The sequence below is a fragment of the Candidozyma auris genome, chromosome 1, assembly GCF_003013715.1.
Source record: "Candidozyma auris chromosome 1, complete sequence".
Classification (NCBI taxonomy): Eukaryota; Fungi; Ascomycota; class Pichiomycetes; order Serinales; family Metschnikowiaceae; genus Candidozyma; species Candidozyma auris.
This window is the reverse complement of record NC_072812.1, coordinates 2,736,316-2,753,962: the sequence shown is the minus strand read 5'-3', so window position 1 is coordinate 2,753,962 and position 17,647 is coordinate 2,736,316. Positions and strand designations below refer to the sequence as shown.

The following is a 17,647-nucleotide window of genomic DNA, read 5'->3' as shown; positions in this document are numbered from 1 at the left end:
GCAAAATCAAGCATGCACACGCGACCAGAAGGGTGGCACTGACAAAGTCAGAAAGTGACAAGTGTATACACACAGCCACTAAAACTCGTTTTCATAACCTCTCACTTGTACGGTTGCAAATACCAGTGCGGTTATCGCAGCACCGTAGAGGTTATCGAGCAGGCGCCTGTGTGCAATACGCCCAGATGGTTGCAAAATATATCCCGTTTGTTGCCCCACAACTCTTTTAGAGCATTGAAAATTCCAAAAAATCATGGTTGATGTGGTGGACGTCTCTTCAGACTGTTTCTTCGAGGTGGTGATTGTCGGAGGCGGCACGTGCGGCCTTGCTGTTGCTCTGAGGCTCTGTGAAAATGCCCCAGGTCTGATCTACACTGAGGAGGAGCACCAGAGGTTCCACTGGTTGAAGAAAAGAGGCCACAAGGTGTCGACAATCCACAAAGGAATGACGAAAACGCTGAAATACGTTTCTCCGGCCACACTCGGACCAGAGAACATCCTTGTCTTGGACGCAATTGGCGATAAGTTCATGACGGGCTGGGATAACCAGTTCAGGTCCTGCCAGATCCCCCATTTGAGGCTGCCCATGTTCTTTCACCCAGATCCAGTGAACATTGACGGGATGATCACGTACGCTCACACACATAAACGTGAGAAAGATCTCATGGAGATCCAGAACGTCGTGGGGAAGGAGTATTCGAAGCACCAGTTGAAGCGGACTATGAAGAAGGCGAAGAAGAACATGAAAGGAAAGGTGCCTGCTGTTATAGGGGATCAGGCCGGCGGCAAGAACCACGACAGGTCGGGAATCGTTGATATCAACATGAGAGACTGGAGAGACTACTACCGCCCGCTGACGCCGTTTTTTCGTGATTTCTGTAACGACTTGATTGAAAGGTACAACATCGGCGACTGTGTCAAGAAGGATGAAGTGGTTTCATTGAAATACGTGGACTTGAACGTATACGATAAGAATTTTGTCGAGCGAGGGTTTTTTGTGGAAACAGCATCGGGTAAATGCTATGGATGCAAGACTTGTGTGGTGGCCAGTGGACACCGGGGAAAGATCAATTACCCTATCAAAGGATTGGGCGAGAAACCGCCTCTCGAAGCTGCATGCCACACCACTGATATCTTTTATGAGAAGGTGCCGTTTCCACATCCCAGACTATGTGAGAAGTTAGAGACGGCTCAAAAGAAATGCATGGGCGACAAGATGATGGAACATGATTCAGTGATGACCAAAAAAAATTCAAATATGGAGGAGAATGAGGAAGGCGAAAAGCCAATGAGAGAAAATCTGAATGAGACGAGAAACCTTCTCGAAGAAAGGGTGGAGAACGCTATGAAAGATGAAAATTCGCTGGTTAAAGGTGAAGCTATAACAGATAAGCACGATATGCGAGGAACTATCACTTCTGTGATGCTCAATGAACCTATTGACCCTTTGGAGAAAGCGATGTCGACAGACAAGGAGGCAATTATTAATGCTACAAGTATTGAGTCTAAGCAAGCTGGGTTTACAGGAACTACACCAAATGAGAGAAACAGCTCTGTTTCGAGTTCGCTCAGTGATTCGGATGCAAATTCCAACTTCTCCTTCGAGCTCTCTCGCAATTCGTCCACTGAGGAATTAAATTGTGACTGTCACTTAGATAGTGTGAAGCGTGAAGGTAACCCAAAGGAAGAAACAGATGTGAGGGATTTGGCAATGGAAGAAAAGAAGAGTAAACAGGATCCCAAGATGCAAGAGGAAGGTGAGCCCGAAAAAGACAAGCGTCGTGTGAAGCCTGGCCCTAACTTGGTCAGTGAGTCAGAATACGAATCAGCTGAATCGATTGCTTGTAAAATGGAGATGGAGTTCAAGAGGCCAAAAGACAGAGACTTCAGTGGGTGTTTAACGTCTAAGGAGGAAGCAAAGAAAAACTGTACGCAAGATCAGTTCGGTCAGATGAAAGAAAAGGGTATGGAGACCTCTCCTCCCTCTCGCAAGAGCTCGGGACGTAGAAAGAAGAAGTCTCAGTTTTCTAACCTTCCACATATTGTGATAGTTGGTGGAGGCCTTACACTGGCCCAATTGGCCCATGTTGCTTGCACCCAAGGGTTTAGAGTCACTTTGGTGCTTAGGGGCCCTCTCAAGATCAAGCATTTTGATTTCCACTTGGACTGGGTCACCAAGTACAAGAATGTGAAGAAGCTGGCATTCTACATTCTAGATACAGACGAAGAGCGTGCTCAATTGATCCAAGACGCCAGAGGTGGCGGGCTGATCAATCCTGAATACCACTTCAGACTCCAGAAGCATCAGGCTCTGGGAAGACTCGAGCTATTGAAGTACACAACTGTTGAAAACGGGAAATGGGATGACGAAATGAAGATGTGGAACATTGACTTGGTCACCAAAGACGAAGACGACATGCAAACAGAGAATGTTAATGTCGACTACGTAGTGTGTGCTACAGGCATTGCACCAGACCTCAAAAGTCTAGGGTTCATGAATTCCATCATGGAGGAGTATCCCATCGACATTGTAGGTGGGTTCCCATGTCTTACTGACAACTTGCAGTGGACAGACGACTTACCGCTCTACATGGTAGGCAAGAACGCCAGTTTGCGGATTGGTCCCACTTCTGCCAACTTGGATGGTGCCAGGACTGGTGCCGAGAGAGTCGGGTGGAAGATTCAGGAGGATCTCGCCAAGGAAAGACGAAGCCCAAATGACACTCGCTTGCAACTTGCTGGAGGTAACTTGAACTGGTACACATTGCTCCTGGAGGCGTAATATTTCCCAGAAAAGCGAGACGAAAAAGGGAAAAATAACAGATCTTCTTTTGAGTTCATCAGGTCATTTCCCTCACTTTCCATTTTACTCTAAGTCTACGAAGGGAGCTCATTTGATAAGTGGCTCAATGTGTTTCAGAGAAATCCACGCTGAAATTGTATATTGAATGCATTATACTATCCCTAGTAAACCAAATCTAGAATATGACCAAATATGCTTTTGCGCAGCCCTATAAACCTTTGCCAGCTCTCATCACGCTATTGATGATTCTTCGTGAGAGGAAGCAAAACATCGCCGTATTTCTGAAGAAGAAAGACGTAAATCTACTTTCCTAAAATGAAGTAGGCAACTCATCACGGTATGTGCTTTGATATCGATGACCGACTTATTTGTGTTAAACTTTCATTAGGTAGAATAGCGATAAAATATAAGGCAGTGAGGGTCCACTTGAATTTCACAAATCCTGGCCGAAACATAGGCAACATGGGCATCTCTGAAATGGTCTCGAATCGACAAGTCTTTTAATGTGGAATTCAAAAACTCATGGTGTCTCTGTCACTGCCTATGAACACCATCGTGTATATTTTTTATTATGAGCCTTGTGAGGCAATTAAACAGAGTAAGTAGCTCTTTCCTCATTTGACGTAATACAACTTTCCGAAGGCTCTCTCCTCCTTTTCTGTGGCATATTAGGTATATAAGACCCCCCATTTCTTGAACAGCTCGAATTTTACCCATCACTTTTCTTCTGTATCACTCAAAATTATTTTGACTGACGACAGAAAACTTGCACAAACTCCAGTTTATCTCAACACCATCAATGATCAACGAAACTTATCTTTATTCTGATTTTGAAACCATGCCAGTAATTGCTGGAATGGATTTTAAAAACAGCAGGTCGTCAACAATTGACGAACCCTGTACTTTCTTCAATTGTACGAAATTTATCGAACAATTGAGAAACCCCACCAACTCCAATGAGCCCACAAAGCGTTTTGTGAATCCATTGAGTCAATTGCATTCCGGGATACCACTCTATGCTGGAATGTTCTCCACTGAGCTTTTTAACTATGTTAAAATCTTAACTACTCATAAAAAGTCTCAAGCACCAGCCGCTTCTGGATGTCCCCCTCCTCCTCCACCAAGAAGTCTGTTGCCTGATAAACCACACTTCTTCAAGCACAAAAAGACTCGAAAGCTTTCTGTGAGTGTGTTCTCTTACGAGCATCCCTTCACAAAACTTGAGAAGCTTAAAAATGAAGCTCTTGCCCACTTAGTTGCCGACTCTGGTGACGCTGTCTTGAAAATGACGGGTGGAAGGCAAGTTCAAATCGTTAGGCCAGGCGTCGCAGTAAGATTGCACAAGAACAAAGCTGTTCAAGTGGAAACTGAATTTAAATCAACTGATAATCCTCTAGGTTGGTCTGATGACGAAGACGAGTACGACGACTATGAAGCCGGTGATGGGTTCGAGTTTCCAGAACCCAGTTATGTCGACGTCGACTGGGTATTAAAGTCTTGGGGGAAGTTGAGTAAGTTCTTTTACAAGAACCCTCTCGAAACACTTCTGAAGCTTCTTGAGGATTTTGCGTTGTATCCTGACAAATATATGGCTAGCACCAAGATTCCAGGAGAGGCTTCCCTCTACTCAATTGCACCAGGTGTTGCCGTCAGATTTCATAGTGATGATCAATCAGGCGATCCTGTTGGCTGGTCTGACGATGATGACGACGACTGCGACTCAGATGATGCTTTTCATAGCGACAATCTTAAAGGAATTCAGGAAAATGTCCCATTTCAACGCCCTCTTGACGTCAGTACCTTTTTTTACCAACATCCTCTTAATCGCTTCATCAATCTCTTGAGAGATCTTGCTACGAGGGACCACAAGTGGACTGGCAATACTTTCAAATTCTCCATTGGAGTAAATGCTCACTCAGTTTCTCCTGGCATTGCCGTCAGATACTACGAAGATGAGGATTCAGAGTCTGACGACCCTATTGGTTGGTCTGATGCTGATGATGACGATGATGACGAAAGCAATACCGAAAAGGGTCTGATGATGCCGGAGGTGGACTATGATTCGGATACCACACTCGTGGAGGGTGAAATTTCTCTGCCTTCTAAGGTTCCGAGGTTTGCCTGCCTCTTTTACAAGGCTAAACATTGAAGAGAGGGGACAAGAAAGTCTGTGTTGATGACTTATTCAAGGTCGCTGAGATGCTGATGCCGCTGTCGAGATCAAATCAGAAGAAGTTCGTTGCTGCTAAACCTATTCTTCCAGTTTAGTATATAGTCAATAAAAATAATTCTAGAACATAAAACGGGTTGAGAAAACAAAGAAAAATAAGTGGTGAAATAAAGAATCGAGTGAAGAGAAGGTTCACACTTCATTGAAGAGGTGTTGGGGTAATTATGTGATGATGATTGATCTCTTTGCTTGCGTTTGCAATCGATGAGTTTTTTTTCACTACCTGGTTAATCATCTCGAAGAGAAGTTTCATTAATAACATACAATTAAATAGGCTCTCACAAAGATCAGTTGGATACAATCGAATAATTTGGGAAATATCATGAATTCACATAAAATCAGCACGAGCACCTTATATGTGAACAGGGTCGTCGAAGTTGCCCCAAATATCACCAAGTATTCTCTTTTTGTGAAACTTTCTAAAATTATCTAAATTAGTGCTGAGAAGTTCCCAATTCGTCCAGATAACCCCTTAGTCCTTATCTAATGCACTCTTCTGTAGATGATGTAGTACGATCTTGCTACGATGGTCCCATCTGCGTTTTCATTTTTGGGAATGGCTTCACATGCACAGAATTGCTGATTGAGGAGTATACGTCTAAATTTCTTAAACAGACTCTTTTGCTTTTAAAAGCCACCTAAATTTCTATTTCTCGAACAGAAAAAGTGAAAAGAGCAAACAGCAAAGCGCATTGACCTCTAATAGATTTTCTATTTCACAAAACCTAGATAGTTCGGGGAACAATGGGTTTTTTTTTAAACAGATTTCCTCCCTTGCATTGGGAAGTCAGATCCAGCCACATCTCATGCGCAAACAGAGAGGAACAATTAGCACGTATAATGGCATCTTCGAAGTATTTGCTCGTCTTTGTTTGGCCGAGAACAATGGAAGAGAAGGTTTAAGAGTAGAGCGAAAATGTATACGTAATGTAGATCGCATCTGAAAGGGGTGTTAAACTTGCAAAAACGGAGTTCTCCACAGATGGTTTTATTATATAATTAGTAATACGTGATGAAATGAATGGCTGCCAGAGCCTCTTCTAGAAACTTCGGGGGCTGACTACAGGCCACAGTGTAATGGCCCTTTCTTTTAGCAACTGTAAAGACAGTTTATAATTTTCGCTAATAGTTCACAACGTCAACTTCCTCCTCACTCTCGTCTAGGCCAAGTTCACGTCTCTTCCAGTGCCTCTTGATCATTTTCAAAGAATGCCCAGCGCTTCCAGATCCCGTTTCGGCAGCCACGTTGAAGAACCTTTCGACCGCAGCCACATGTTCAGGTTCTATGGCGTTCAAACCAGCAACCAGTGCTGGCCATTGAACCATCAAAACAGAATACTTAAAGAGAACAGGTTCATTGTTTGGCGGTTCCACAAAAGAAATGAGATCAAGAAGACCCTTTGTTAATTCTTGAACCGGGGCTGAATCGTGAGGGACACCAAGGAAATCCGTCAATATAGTGATGACCGCAGCAAAGCAATACAGCTGCTGGGAAATGTCGGCCCAACTTACAATTTTGCGCGTTCCAGCAACAGTGGCCGAATCAAGAAGGTGGTTTTGAGGAATTACGCCATTAGGAAAATCGTCTGGCGACATGACAGGATTCTGGGAGAAGAATACCTTGTTGCGAGCTCTCTCAAACTCTCCAAGTAGACGAATACACTCGGTAGATTGACAAGCGGAAATGAACTTCTTCTTAGAACTACCACCGGGATTTGCATCCTACAATTGAGTAGCCTTCCCATTTTCACTAGCCTGAGCCTTTGCTGCACGAGATTTATTCAAAAGTTTAATAAGGTCTCTTAAGTGAGGGACGCAGTCGTTGTGGTAGCCGCCAATGAGGTTGAAACCATTTGGTAGGATAAGCCCAAGTTCAGTGAGAACCTGAACCTCGTAGGGATCGGCGTAATTAAGCAATAAATCTAGCTCCTCATCAACATGCACCGTCCCTCCATTTTTAGAGCCCAACCCTGCCAAGATTTCGAACGAGACAAACCAGTACTTGCAGAAGATTAATACCTTGGATTTTTTTGTAAGCGGGCGGTTTTTATTATGCTTGAGCAACAAGTCCTTAGCGCCACGGAGGTGAGGTCTCCAATTTTGTCTAGCATTCACAGCGTTTGAAGAAGTAAGCAACAACACTGTAAGAAGCACGGCTTCGATGTTCGCCACAAGCGCCAACCCGTTTTTCTCGCCAGCGTCACCAAGCGCAGGCCCAAGCAATTTAAGACACCGCAGAAGATACGAGTAGTAGGCTTGCTCGTCGTCTGGGTTTGCCGACTTTGTGAACACCGAGCGGGCACCCTGGGCCAAAATGGCCGCTAGAAGAAAAGGTTCGCGGTGGGCACATTTGAGCAAGATATCCCTGGCGGGATTGAAAAACTGCCTCGTGTGGGCGTCGTATGCATTGAAGGGAAGAATGATGTTGGCGAACTCGCGGTAAAACTCATGCAAATACGTCTTTTCCGAGGCCCTCTTGACGCCAATGTAGCCCAAACTGAGGTTGCGAGGGATGTGGTCGTAGTAGTTGGACTCAAAGTCCTCTGAGTTGGGCGTTGGCGGCGTGGGCTGCTGCGACTCGGAGTCGGTGAGGCCCTTGACATCGAAATTGACGTCGTAGATCATGTCCAGCACCAAGTTGTTGAGGTCAGCGGCAAGAAGCGTCAAGTCCAGCTGGTCATAGAACGAGATCGGGTCCAACTTGACGTTTTCGTCCTCGGGAGGCTCTGCCGTGGACGAGGCGGTGGCCAGCGACGGTTCCAGGAGACCCGCTGGCGGGAACTGGGAAGTTGAGGCCGACGAAAAATGCGACGACGAGGTGGGTGTGGAAAGATTTCCCGCCAAGGGCGCCGCCTGGGGCCTGGGAAGCGCTGGAGGCCCCACGCCGCCAACGAGCGGGTTGGAAATCGACGACGCCGCCGAAACGGGGAAGTTGGGCCCCGCATAGGGATTGAGCCCGTTCAGCAAGTTCAGCACCGAGTACGACATGGGGCCCTGGAAGTAGCCCAAGCCGAGGCCCAGGGTGAGGCTCAGGCCGAGGCCAACGCCAAATCCGTAGCCCAGAATGCCATTAATGCCGTTGGAAGGTGTGTTGAGGCCGTAACCAGCACCATGATAGCCATTGGTGGCGCCGCCGCTGTTGGAGAGGCCGTTATTGGAAAGAGCGCCGTTATTGAGGGTGCCGTCGAGAGAAACACCACCGTTATGAAGAGACGTGCCGGCAGCACTGGCACTGCCGCTGGCGGCCTCGGCCTCCCGCCTCTTCTGCTCCATGAGCGCCTTCCTGCTGACCCTCGGCACCTTCTCTCCTTTCATTGGATACTCACACTCCTTGTGGAGCCTGGTGCATTGCCAGCAGGCTACTCTGCCTTGTTTGTTGATTTTGCGGATGGCCTCGGGGGGCGGGTTGATGAACTCGTCACACTTGATTTTTCTTCTTTTGCACTCTTTGCACCCGTTTTTCAGGTACTCGGAGCGCTGCCTTCTAGGAGCTGTCATTGGGAGGGAAAGTGAGAGAGAATGAAATTAGGGCTTATTTTGGATTGGCGAATTTGGATGAATTGATGATTTTGGGATATGGATGTTTTGGGATTTGGGTTGGTGATTTTGGGGTTTTTTTTTTTTTTATTTTGGTTGGCGATAATGTGTAACTTCTCCCAGATTATAGAGTATGGGGAAGCTGGGAACGAGTGGGGGACGCAGAGGCAGCGTGGGGGAAACGAGGACGAAGACGACGACGACGGAAGGGGGGGCTGGGCTTATCTGCAGGGCCAGGAGAATGGCTAGGGACAAACGAAGTCTTATGTTAAAGTATTATGGGAAAAAGTCTCTCCTGAAGGAGAGGGTTTTGTGGTTTTGACAGAAATATATAGCGTTTTAGATGAGAGAGGGTGTGAGATTTGAGAGCCCGCCTGTCTGCAGGACACATTTTTCATCAACCACACAAAACCACTTATCAAGAATTCATCTGCAAGGTGCATCTACCGCGGGTGGTTTATTTAAGCGCATGGTCTGCACACAGTCCGAGAAATGCCTCAGTCGTGACAGCAAGAAAAGCAATATCCCTCTGCACCTGGTGCAGAACGTTATGCAGCAGCGTCTATTGTCGACGGTGGGAGGTCTCCGAGGGCACGCTGAGAATCCGAGGATGTCACAAAATAAAAATATGCCGTCCTGCGTATAAGCACATATGCCTGCGAGCGACGTGGAGGGTCGGGGGTAGATGAGCCGCACTGTATGCAGTGATATCTCCGGAGGGAGCGTCAGAAATAGAAGGAATGACGTCACCCACCCAGCACTAACTGTCACGTGACTCGCCACGTGGGAAAAGAAACTTTTTTAGAGATCAGCACATTCTCTCACCTATTCCGGAGAATGTACTAATCGTCAGATCTTCCTTACGTCAACTGGACCCTTGGGATTAGCTGTCTATGCGGTATTTTCGTGCATGATCGTAGATCATCCAAACAGAATGCAGATACGATGCCCATGGAGTATATGCAGGACATCGCTTTTAGCAGGAAAACCGGTTTAGTCAACTTCTATATGTTTTGCCGAGTTGGATATGGAACAATATAATTCTAATTTGAGGGTTCTACACCTAGCTCTTCAAATAAGCGCATTGGCGGTTTGTCTTTTTTTAATTTTTTCGTTGAGGTGTTATTACCCTACCAGAATTAGCAGGAGGGCAGACCCCCGGAAGTGCTCCTAATGCATCCCCGAACGCACGGTGCCCCCGGTCACAACCTCGCACCTTACCCCCGGAACCGTTCCTAACCCCCCGAGCTTGCATTATCGAGCTGCAGTATCTTGAGATGTCTTTCGCTAACGGTCAGCCTTGTGCTCTTGGCAAATAATAATCATCGACTAGGACTTAATATTCTGTTACAAGGACGCCAGCTTCTATGGTGCCTCCACCCATACAGTTTGGGGGACCGTCCCAGACGCGTGGGGGTCTATGTAGACTTCTCCCAAGTATACCCACATTGCATTAGCTCAGGGGCTCCCAAGTAGAAGAAACCATGTCCTGTGTCTACAGCCAGCTCGGTAGTTCCTTCCCACAGAATGAGTTGCAGCAGCCATAGTTGAGTAATTTTGCAACCAATGTGGGCTTGGCTCTGATCCCTGGCGAAAATGCCCCTACAAAAAGTCAAGTCGAGGCGGGAGCCTCACACAGGTGTCTGTGGGAAGGTTTCCAGAAGAACCAGCCTGGCGAAGGCCCGAGACGAAAGAAGTCAGAAAATCAGAGTCATCCATAAGAAAAAAAAAGGTCCCAGTAGTTCCCAAAACTTCCTAGCCAGTGCATCCAAAACAACCTCAACGGTGATACCCCTGAGCAGTTGCAGGACCCTGGTGGATGCGTTGTTGTGCTGGGTTTCCCTGGATGCACAAACCGTGCAAGGCCCAGATCTGGCGATCTAAGTCACCAACACCGTCCGTCCGTCGACCCAGCTTCAGCGAAGATTGGCCGTTTTCGCCAGAAGAAAGAATAAGAAAACCGTTCCCACGTTGGTGGGTCCGGATTCACAAGCCAGAGTCCATTGTTCTTCGGTTATATGAGAAAAATGGGTGTCCCATAATGCTGGCCAGAAGATATCCATCCATGGAAGTGGAAAATCCCACCGGGCCCCGAACAGGAATGTCAATCTCCAAATGTCTCGAGGGATTTGCACCGCCGGATGGATTTCTGGCGCTTAATTCCGAGCGGCCTCGTCTCAGAACGGCTTTGGCGCTACCTCTGCGATAAATCCACTCGAGCGAAGCTTTTTTTTTCTGTTTTGCAACCATTGCACTTGCCTGTTTGATGCTGTCTCCTTGGGGCAAGGAGGGGCTGTATTTCTGGAAGCCACAGCATGCTGTGGGCACCGTCGTATTCTCAGACGCTAAAACAACAATGACGTTTTGACACATTAGTCAATTGCGCTTTTGATGAGCCATTTGCTCCCGGGCCGTCGTAAACACACAACAGGGCGGTGATGAGGCGAAGCCATGTCGCCACAGAAACTGCCTCGTGGCGCCCTATAGGAATTGGGGCCAATTTTACAGTTTGTGTGTGGGCGTTAAACAATTTGTGTGGACCATGTGCACTGTGAGACATTCGAGAGAGCTCTTTAAAGGTGGCTCTGACGCACGCTGCAATCAAACACAAAAAAAGGGACACACACACACTCTCTCACGTGACGTCCCCAGCCAGCCAGCCACCAAGTGCCGTTTGTGGCCCCGTATCGCCAACGGCTACTGATCTGGGCGATAAGCGTTGTTTTCTCTTTCTGCGTTGGCTGCAACTCTTGAGAATTACATCTCCGGACATGTACATCACCTTGATAGCCATTTCCCCCCGGCTAATCCCGGCTAATGGCCCCCAAATCCGGAGATCAGGAGAATTCCCACCGTAATCTATGCATTTCGAATTGGTAGTCCCGATTTTCCACTGCTTGGTGGCTGCAAACAGTGCAATGGCTGAAAAAACTGATTTGGCCCGCATTGGCCAGCGATACCTGGAATTGTCTATTCCCTGGTGGGGCGCCCACGTGATCCCAGTTCCATTTCCTCCTCATGAGCAAATTATGCCTCTTCCTCGCCCACTGTGGGGCCCCCCGGGACCCCCCACGTCCTTCGTAGATAGACCGTGTCCTGCACACACGCCGTGAAAACCTTCCCTCACATGCTTCACAGCGGATCTACTACCCGGATACATTTCACCTCTTGGTACCCCAAATAACGTAGAAAAACGTCTTGAAGTCGTCAGACTAAAGGATTTGGCTCCATAGATTTGTCCATCACGTGGTTCTCCTCTTCAAATCCTCCCCCCTGACCCCAAATCGCTTCCCTCTTTATCTTTGCAGTTTGTAAGGTACTCGGTAGATGCGGCTGAAGCAACCAAAACCAACCTTGTCAAGTTTAACCCTTCCAGCGCCGAGCGCCGGTTGCACCAGCTGTGACGATCGCCATTTTCTCGACAACAGCGTTATCAGGTTTTAGCCTTGCAGACGTTATCGAGGCAATTTAGCCGCCCGGGGGGCTCGGGTTGTCGCCGGGCTCGGGCCTATGCAATATTCCACCATTTGCAGCCATTTGCAAAATTGCCGCCACGCCGCTACAAAAGTGCTAGTGCCTCTGTGTGGGTCCGTGTGACCGCAAAGAGTCACTTTTCCGAGGAAACTGGGACCAGGAGTCAGGAGTGGGAATACTGGTAGGAGAGCTCTTTCTGACTCAAAATCAAGGCCAGGAAGTTGACTAACGCTGGATCTGCGGATGGAAGGGTAAGTTTCGAAATCGTCGATTTGTGACACTTTTGAGAGGCCCCGTGTTGAAATCAGCAGCACTGGCGACATGCTGGGTGCTTTTTTTTGTGTTACTGGCTTTGCACCCCGGATCAGAACGATGCCGAAAGGACAAAGCGGAAATCCGAGGCTGCCCACACGAAGCGAGGCGGAAAAGAAGCCTGTCAAAGTGGCTGAGATATTCAAGGATTCGACAGAGACCCAGAGAGTTTAAGCCGAGTTGGATTTGCAATAATGAGGGATTTGCAAAGGCTACTTTATTAGTGAGAGCATTCGAACATAAAGGACCCTACAAGGACCGCTGGAAGTACCGCTGGAAGCACGTTGGAAGCAGCAGCTACACGTCATGGCCGTGGAAATCACAAAACCGTGCTTTGTTCGGTGAGAAAGCCGTTGTGGGCGACGATGCAGAGGGTTCCGGGGCTTGGAGACTTTCCACGTTGGGCTCTTCTTTCGGCACGCCCGAGATTGGACACTCTTACGATGTAATTAGATTAGAGATATTTGCTCGACGAGAACTGTGTGGAAATTGTGGCTCTGGCTTGCAACGGCTCTGCTGGAGCATACTCAAATGTTCATCCATCCTCATAGTCAGCCATCACCAGGAGACTTGAGCCTATACTGGCATTAAGAAGCTATTTATTAGAATTGCTATCCAATTGACCACTTGATGTCTAAACCACTCTCTGGCAATTCGATCAACCTCTCAGCTACACTTTATACTTTTCTTTTTTTTTTTGCCCTAAACGTCCACCTCACGGTAGGTGCATTTGTATTTGCACCCACTCTACTCATCAACTTCACTACCCTATGCTTGTCTCTAAAACCCACTAAAATGCTTCTTCTCGCCCTCGCTTCTACTCGTCCTCCTAGCCCTTCTCCTCTTCCTGGCTTCCTCCCACAACGCCCAAATCCCCGGAGCCCTCCATCTCCCTACTTTCCCCCTCGTAGGACATGCTTTTCTTGTCCAGAACAACCCAGCCAGACAATTCATGGCGTGGGCAAGAAAATACCAGCGTCCAAGCTTCGTCATTCGCCTCGGAACCCGCCCCGTGCTCGTGGTGAACTCCCACTCCCAGGTGAGCGAACTCTGGCTTCGTCACTCCCAGGCCACAGGGTCAAGGCCACTTTTCCACACTTTCCACAACGTTGTTTCGGCCACCCAGGGCTTCACGGTCGGGCTGACCCCCGCGGGAGCTTCGTGCCAGCTAAGAAAAAGTGTATTGGGAAGCAGCTTTCGAGGAGATATGTGGACTCGCAATGGGGGTGTCGAATCGTGGATTTGCATTCCAGAATGTTTATCCAGCACCATCTTCGAAAAAGTGTCTCTTCTTCGTACTACTCAAGAACTCCTCACGACGATGTCTCGCTTCTTCGTCCCGCCCAGTACTTTGTTTTGGGATGTGCTCTTCACTACACTTATGGCTTCCGCCTACATCCTTATGGGCCACACTCTAGCTTGGCTGATACAGTGGCAGACACAGAAAACACCATAATTCGTCTTCGCTCGCCCCTTGCCAACTACCAGGACTACATTCCTGGAGGAAAATGCCTAGCGTGGCTCTTTCTGCCCACAGCGCAAATGGCTGCAAAATCCAGAGACATTTATATGGGCCAGTTCATGAAACAGTTTGAGGTCGATTTCGCCAGGGGCTCTGAATCCGCCATGTCCTGCTTGCTTGGTAGAGTTTATCTGGACCCGACCAGCAGCCTTACTTCCAGCGAGATCGCCAGTCTCTGTCTTAGCATGGTGAGTGCTGGGCTCGATAACATTGCCTTGAACTACGACCATCTCATTGGCCACTTGGCGAGACCTCCAGAGGGCTACAAAATGCAAGAACGGCTTTTCAGGGAGCTCTTGTCAATTTACGGAGACTTGGGCACCGCCTGGAGGAAGGTGGCCACCGAGCAGGCTTCAGTATACGCTTTGGCCTTGATTCATGAAACCATGCGCTACTTCACGGTGTTGCCACTTTCCTTGCCTCGAGAAACAACTAAAGACGTTGTATTTGCTGGCATGACCATTCCCAAGGGCACCATGTTGCTCATGAACGCCTATGCTGCCAATCACGACTGGAAGGTTTTCCAGAACCCATACAGCTTTTTCCCTGACCGCTGGATCGATGAAAATTACAATATTGTCCCTGAATCCACACTCAGACACTTTGCCTTTGGCGCCGGCTCCAGGAAATGCACCGGCGTGGCTTTGGCACTCAAGGAGCTCTATGTCTTGCTATGTCGTACTGTCTTGACCTTCCAGGTAAGACGGCCAGTGGATCCGAATAAGCAGATGATCATGGACCCATTTGAAGCCAATCTGTGTCCATCGGCAACTTCGTTTGAGCCAAAAGAGTTCAAGGTCTGGTTGAGGCGGAGACATCATCCAGGATCGCTGGAACTACGCCATGAGATTCTCTTTGGCTAGGGTAGATGACCTTCATTTACATCCATGCTACCACTGAAGCAACTTATATTATCCCCTGAGGAACTTCGGGATCGATGTAGCCTACTTTATCCACCACGGCTGACTTCTCTGTGTTGGAGAGCGGCAACTTGTACTTCAACACGCCCCTCAATATGAGATCAAAGGGATGCTTTCGTATAATTTCCCACTTCTCCGAGTTGTCTGGATTCTCTGTTTCTTCCATGTCTCCAACACTTTGCAAAAGTGCCGTATCGATACTTCCTGTAAGATTGCGTCCAGGTGCCACAAGCTTAATTTCACCCTTCTGCTGCTGGAACTCTCTATTGAAGAAACTGCGGTGGAAGTCGACCGTAGACTCAAAACTTGTCACGCTGCCTAACAACACGGTTTCTACAGTGCTCTCCAGAGTTCCAGCCAGCTCGTCCTTGAGATAGCCACTCTTGGCAAAAATGTCGATTTCAACATCCTCGATAGAGACCGTGAACCAGCCTGGGTTGACTGCCTCCACAATAACACTGAATAGTAGCTCATCCTGGCTCACTAGTGCATTGTTGATATTCACAATCGACAAGTTGGAAAGTTCTTTAGTGGAAGCGAGCAAGAATCCCATGATGAAACCGATGGCTAATATCAATACGATAGACACCATAGTGTAGACAAAGCTTTTTAAGCATCTCACACGGCCTTTCCTCATACTGTCATCAGATACCTTTCTAGGAAGCCTGAAGTGAGTGTTGCTGGGTGAAAGATTGTTCCGATTGGCAAAGATGGACTTAGCATGCACTTCGTCAGGACTATCCATTGTAGCCTCTTCATCGTAGTTATCCAAATCAAACTGATATTTTTGATCGTGGTACGGAAAGGGATATATGTTGTTGCCCAGCGGAGCTCTGTTATTGAAACCCATCGATGAGTATCGCTTATTGTTGACATGTTGACGGGGACCTGTGTTACTCAAGTTGAGTGAACGATAGTGGGGCATGCGGTGATGGTTAAGTAACGAGGTGGATTCATTAAGGTGGCTCCCGTTCTGGCTATTGTATGGAAAACGAATGTTGTTGTTGTCGTAATAAATTAAGTCGTCGTCAAAATCCTCAATGTCGATATCGTCAGGTATAATACTGTAGCGCCTTGGCTGAGCGCCCTTTTTGTCGAACAACTTAGAAGTCGTCGATCTGAGTTTCAGCGACGTCGTGGAGGATCTGTGGTTTTTGTCTGTGCTCCTGCTGTTGAGGGCCAAATGATCATCTTTTGGTTGCTCCGAGGACTGAGTTACCGTGTTATTAAAATCAGTGCATACCAGAGCAACGTCGCCCTGATACGAAACCTCGTCACACATGATACCGTCCTCATCAAAAGAGTATCTGTCATGCGAACCCTCATGGCTGTGGGCGCCAGGTGAATTGAATCCGAAGTTCTGGTTCGAGGCGGCATAACGAGGTGAAAGATTTAGATTTGCCTTGTGATCGTTGTTTATGAGCGACTGAGAGCTTGACTTCCTGACATTTTTGATCGAGCCACCCTTGTTGAGATCGATGTATGGGTTGGCGAACAGGTGCACTTCCGAGCATGAATTAGACCCATGGGCACTCATGGGGTTCTGTTGGTTGCGAACAACCTGAGTTGTTGGAGGTGTCACATTCGAATTGGTGACCGTATTTCTGAGGTTCCATTTTGACGACTGCACTGAATGAATCAGCTCTGCTCTTTGATATATGGGGTTTGGGAGTGTTGCAAGCGCACTGGGCTCGTCGTGCTCTTTCTTCTCCACTGACGGGCTCTGAACGGCAGAATCCAACGGCGTCATGTTCCGTACACTAGCACTAGCACTTTCATTTTCATGCACAACGCCAGCAGAGGACACATTGTTGTTGCTGCCGCTATTCGCATTGGCATTGGCATTGTTATTGGTACTGACATCAGTGTCGTCACGATGTAGCGTTGCTGGCCCAGCCTTACTGGAGGACGCGTTTGGTGCCTCGAAGTCGTTGTTGCTGTTCTCGTACACAAAAGTCTCGTCGCTATCCGAGGTGTCCACGTCGTCCACAGCAGAGGCCAACTTGGCTGCGAAAAAATCTGTCCTTGTTGAGTTTTGTTTGGAGATCTTTTTCTTCGATTTGCTATGATCCTGATCCACCTTCGACGTGCTTCCCTTGAGAGAGGGTAGCGCCGAAAGCGGTGTTTCTGTTCGGCTATGGCCTGAGGGTGGATGTAGAAGCGGTTCGTTGTCATTGGCGGATCTCTCGTGATGATCGTTGGAGCGATCACCACCTGCCCCCGAACTGTCAGGTTTCTCCTCGTTCTTGTCACTCACATTTCCTGGAAACGTACCGTGCACAGGTGACGTAGTGACGATCTTCTGGATCAGTGCCGGGTTCTTCGAGTCAGACTTGCTGTTGTTGATGATTCTCTGTTTCTCCTTCAAGGACTTGTTCAACTTCGACAAAAGCTGCTTGTTGATCACGCTGGGCCCCTCTGCCACGTTCAAAGCACTTTGGTTCGCTGAAGAGCCTGCTCCAGTGACACTCTGCGTACCTGACGCTAGCGTATGAGGAAAGGGCGAATTCTTAGCTTCTGACGCTACCAGAGGCGATACTATAGCCGAAGAAGATGCTTTTGACGAGGAATTTGCCCCTTCAGTCGCGTCTGGCGTCGGCACTGGGGGTTTAGCGTCAGTTCCTCCTTTGGCCAGTGATTCTTCTTGTGGAGCCTGGTTGGAAGGAATGCTGATGGAAACAGGCCTAGGCGGTTTTGACGACAGCGGTTTTTCTGTGACCATTGCTTTTTCCAAGCACAAGGTGGGCTTCAGTAGGGAGGTGTGATTTGTTGGGCGAAGGTGTTTGATGGCAGTAAAGTGTTGCGATTCTAGATTTGATGCTGGGTGCCGTGGTGCACGGGTGTGTATA

The 17,647-nt window shown here is 48.0% G+C and overlaps 6 protein-coding genes across 6 annotated transcripts; 3 read left to right on the top strand and 3 right to left on the bottom strand. All coding sequences in view use genetic code 12, as the record gives it.

The window, feature by feature from the left end:
• Window positions 1–253: 253 nt before the first annotated feature.
• CJI96_0001272 (uncharacterized protein) lies at window positions 254–2,782 on the top strand (the record flags this gene model as incomplete). The annotated part of the gene is made up of 1 exon (XM_029033286.2): window positions 254–2,782. One exon carries the CDS (start codon window positions 254–256, stop codon window positions 2,780–2,782), a length of 2,529 nt encoding a protein of 842 aa, XP_028891878.2.
• Window positions 2,783–3,602: 820 nt separating this feature from the next.
• Window positions 3,603–4,952, top strand: CJI96_0001271 (uncharacterized protein; the record flags this gene model as incomplete). The annotated part of the gene is made up of 1 exon (XM_029033285.2): window positions 3,603–4,952. One exon carries the CDS (start codon window positions 3,603–3,605, stop codon window positions 4,950–4,952), a length of 1,350 nt encoding a protein of 449 aa, XP_028891877.2.
• Window positions 4,953–6,155: 1,203 nt separating this feature from the next.
• On the bottom strand, window positions 6,156–6,629 carry CJI96_0001270 (uncharacterized protein; the record flags this gene model as incomplete). The annotated part of the gene is made up of 1 exon (XM_054702042.1): window positions 6,156–6,629. One exon carries the CDS (start codon window positions 6,627–6,629, stop codon window positions 6,156–6,158), a length of 474 nt encoding a protein of 157 aa, XP_054558017.1.
• A 126-nt stretch (window positions 6,630–6,755) lies between these two features.
• On the bottom strand, window positions 6,756–8,531 carry CJI96_0001269 (Zn(II)2Cys6 transcription factor; the record flags this gene model as incomplete). Its single annotated transcript, XM_029033284.2, has 1 exon — window positions 6,756–8,531. The coding sequence occupies one exon, from the start codon at window positions 8,529–8,531 to the stop codon at window positions 6,756–6,758; it is 1,776 nt and encodes a 591-aa protein (XP_028891876.2).
• A 5,079-nt stretch (window positions 8,532–13,610) lies between these two features.
• CJI96_0001268 (uncharacterized protein) lies at window positions 13,611–14,741 on the top strand (the record flags this gene model as incomplete). The annotated part of the gene is made up of 1 exon (XM_029033283.2): window positions 13,611–14,741. One exon carries the CDS (start codon window positions 13,611–13,613, stop codon window positions 14,739–14,741), a length of 1,131 nt encoding a protein of 376 aa, XP_028891875.2.
• Window positions 14,742–14,784: 43 nt separating this feature from the next.
• On the bottom strand, window positions 14,785–17,520 carry VAC7 (Vac7p; the record flags this gene model as incomplete). The annotated part of the gene is made up of 1 exon (XM_029033282.2): window positions 14,785–17,520. One exon carries the CDS (start codon window positions 17,518–17,520, stop codon window positions 14,785–14,787), a length of 2,736 nt encoding a protein of 911 aa, XP_028891874.2.
• Between the last annotated feature and the right edge of the window lie 127 nt (window positions 17,521–17,647).